The 3,001-nt window shown below is 48.6% G+C and overlaps 1 protein-coding gene across 1 annotated transcript in view; it reads left to right on the top strand.

The window, feature by feature from the left end:
* Nucleotides 1-3,001, top strand: part of LOC104409759 (BCL-6 corepressor-like) — a gene marked incomplete at its 3' end in the record, with an annotated part of 15,150 nt that overhangs the window by 628 nt on the left and 11,521 nt on the right. Inside the window, exons 2-3 of the mRNA XM_010019721.1 lie at nucleotides 978-1,056; nucleotides 1,963-2,986. Coding sequence (XP_010018023.1) covers nucleotides 978-1,056; nucleotides 1,963-2,986 — 1,103 coding nt within the window. The remainder of the gene's footprint in view (nucleotides 1-977; nucleotides 1,057-1,962; nucleotides 2,987-3,001) is intronic.

Below are 3,001 nucleotides of genomic sequence, written 5' to 3'. Positions count from 1 at the left end.
CCTGCTGAATATCATTCATTTGATGATTAAAATTACAGTCTTTATGACACTGAGCAGGAGCTTCAGGTACACCTGTGGTTTTCTGTGCCAGTTTTGTGTGGTTTCAGTGTTTTTCTGTCTTCTGTTTGAGCCTGTGTTCTCGCTCTTTTGTAAAAAGCCTCTGAGAAGCGAGGGAAAGTTTTTGGTCTTTGTAGGGAATACTATTTGCAAACATGCACTAAAGGAAAATGGCCAAATGTCTCAATTACTTCCACACCCTCCCTCCCCACTTGCCTCCCAGTTATTTAAGGATAATACTTTTATGTGCTGCTTGCAGGTAAGGTGAATCTTTTAAAAAACAGATCCATTAAAATCACATTTCTGCTTAAAGGTGATGATGTGTCTTTAAGCACTTTGATTGAAAGGAGTTCTTCTGGGTAATGCCGAAACTTTCCTTCTGCTGCATGTCAGCGATTTTTATCCCTGGGATTTGAAATTTGGCACTAAGGTATATTCTTTATCGGTGCTTTCTGTGATAACAAGTCCCAGTGCTGCAACACTGGTATGGCGCAGATGTGCAGCTCCCTCTTTAGCATGGAACAGCTGACGTTCATATGATATTAGCATGTGTGTTTTAATTTTCTCCTCAGCAGCGTTTATGGATTGTACATGAACAGGGTGTGTTTAAAATGGTATATTCTCTCCTTGGAAAAAGAGAAGGGCAAGAGGCAAAAGAGAAGATGCTGACAAAAATCACTTGCATTGGAAGAGGCTGCTCTGAGATGTGCTTGGGTGTACTCTTGGTGTCAAAACCTTTTATGCTTATTTTCAAATAGTCCTTGCTTTCTAAAGTAGTTGCTGTGCATGGGTATGCAGAAGGATAAATATGATATCATACAGGACTTCTCTAGGGGATTCAAAACATGGAGGTGATATATCTCATACTGATCTGAGATGCACAGGATGCTTTCAAGTAGTAAGCTTCTATTTTTTAATAGGAAAATTCCCGTTAATGATGGCGATGCACCGAAAAGCAGACTGGAGTTGAGGGAAGAAAATCACCTGAATCACAGTGTGGTAAGAAGTTAATAGCTTCATGGTGTGGCTGAATCTGTGCCTGTTCTCCCCACCCTGCCTCCTAGCCCTGAATGTCCCTGGGTGTTAGTACGTGATCCACTTGGAGAAATTATTAAAACACCTTTCTCTTGCAGCTCTAGCTGGGCTTGGGCACATGGGAGCTGTTTCTGTGGAACAGTGAAATGGGGCCTTATTTGTCTTGTTAATGTCTTGACGCTGACTTTGTGGTGTGTTTTGTTGTATGATGTCATATTCTTACTTCTGCTCTGCTATGAATCATGTCCTGCAGCATACCTGCATGTGTAACGAAAATAGTTCATGTAAACATTAAGTACATCAATGTTTCAACAAAGTTGGTGGTTTTCTCCTTCTTTGTGCATACGCTGGGAGTGGCAAGTGGGGAAGAAGCTCTTACGGCAGACCTTTATTCTTGTGCATCCTCAGACACCTTGCCCCATGAATTGTGTGGTGGTGGCAAGCTGTGGCGGGAGTAGAGGTCCTGGAGGAAGAGAAGAGGCTCTCTATCCTTCTCTTCTGGCTTCCATGCCACAGCTCACATCCTGTTGTGCTGGCAGGGCTGGGGCTGAGGTGCCAGTTGCTGCACAGGAGTGGTGCTACTGAGCATCATTTCTGGGCCACTTCTGGCTGCTTGGGCTGTGGGTCCTCATGCCATTGTTTGTAGCCTGTGAGTTTTGGATGCGAGGAGATTTGTGTTGGTGTTTGTCGTGATACATACTGCTCCATAGCTTCCTGTTCTCCGATTTTCCAGGGTGATCAGCCTGTACATTTTCGTGACGAGCAGTGTGTTTGCGTTGGTAGTGTTTCTCTTCCAAAATGCTGATGTATCTGCTTGAGTGGAATCTTGTTAGTGAAATGTAAAAGTAACATACTTCTTGTTCTGTAAAGGTGGACGCGGCTACAGCACATCGCATTGACAGTCTCGCAGCTCTGAGTATGGACAGGTCTGGACTCATGCGAGAAGGACTCAGAGTCCCCAGTAGCATTGTCTATTCCAGCTTGTGTGGACTCGGCTCGGAAAAATCACGGGATGCTACGAGTGCGATAGCTGGGCTTGGATTTACTCCTGAAAGAAATCCAGAGATACAGTTTAAGTCTAATCCCCCTGAAGCGGTAGAAAGCGCAGCTGTCTCTGGAAAAGCCCCGAACGGCTTCAGTGCTATATACAAAACACCTCCTGGAATACAAAAAACCTCTGCTGTCCCGACAGGGGAGACACTGGGTTTGGACCGAGCTGCGGGTGACAGGCAGAGTCCCCTTGGTGTCAATGGTGCTAGTTACCTAAGGCTCCCCTGGGTAAACCCCTACATGGAGGGCGCGACGCCCACCATATACCCTTTCCTTGACTCACCAAATAAGTATTCGTTGAACATGTACAAGGCATTGCTACCTCAGCAGTCCACCTACAGCTTACCACAGCACCTGGCTTACTCACCCGTGTGCACGAACGGTGAGCGTTTTTTATACCTGCCTCCCTCCCACTACGTTGCCCCCCACATCCCTTCGTCGTTGGCGTCGCCCATGAGGCTCTCGACTGCTTCGGCTTCACCGGCGATCCCACCGTTGGTGCACTGTCCGGATAAGAGCTTGTCGTGGAAGATGGGTGTCAGCCCCAGCAACCCCGTCGACACACACGCCTACCCCCACATCCAGAGCAGCAAGCAGCCCCTCAAGCCGGCCCCCACCAACATCCCGGCAGATCCTGCGCTCCTGCTGCCGCACTCGCCCCGGCCATCCCCACGCCTCCCCCTGCCCGCCCAGGTCGGGGATGCCTACGCCGATTTCCACAAACACTTCCCCAGGATCACCACCTCTCCCTCCTCCGCTGTTACCCTCCCAAAGCCCTACGTGAATGTCGGAGGCGAACTTCCCCCCCCCCGCCTCTCCACTGGGAGGCTTCCCCAAGGCCGCGGTGCTGGGGGGGGAC

This window comes from Nestor notabilis, unplaced genomic scaffold (assembly GCF_000696875.1).
Source record: "Nestor notabilis isolate BGI_N333 unplaced genomic scaffold, ASM69687v1 scaffold30038, whole genome shotgun sequence".
In the NCBI taxonomy this organism is placed as follows: domain Eukaryota; kingdom Metazoa; phylum Chordata; class Aves; order Psittaciformes; family Psittacidae; genus Nestor; species Nestor notabilis.
This window is presented reverse-complemented; position numbering and strand designations above follow the sequence as displayed.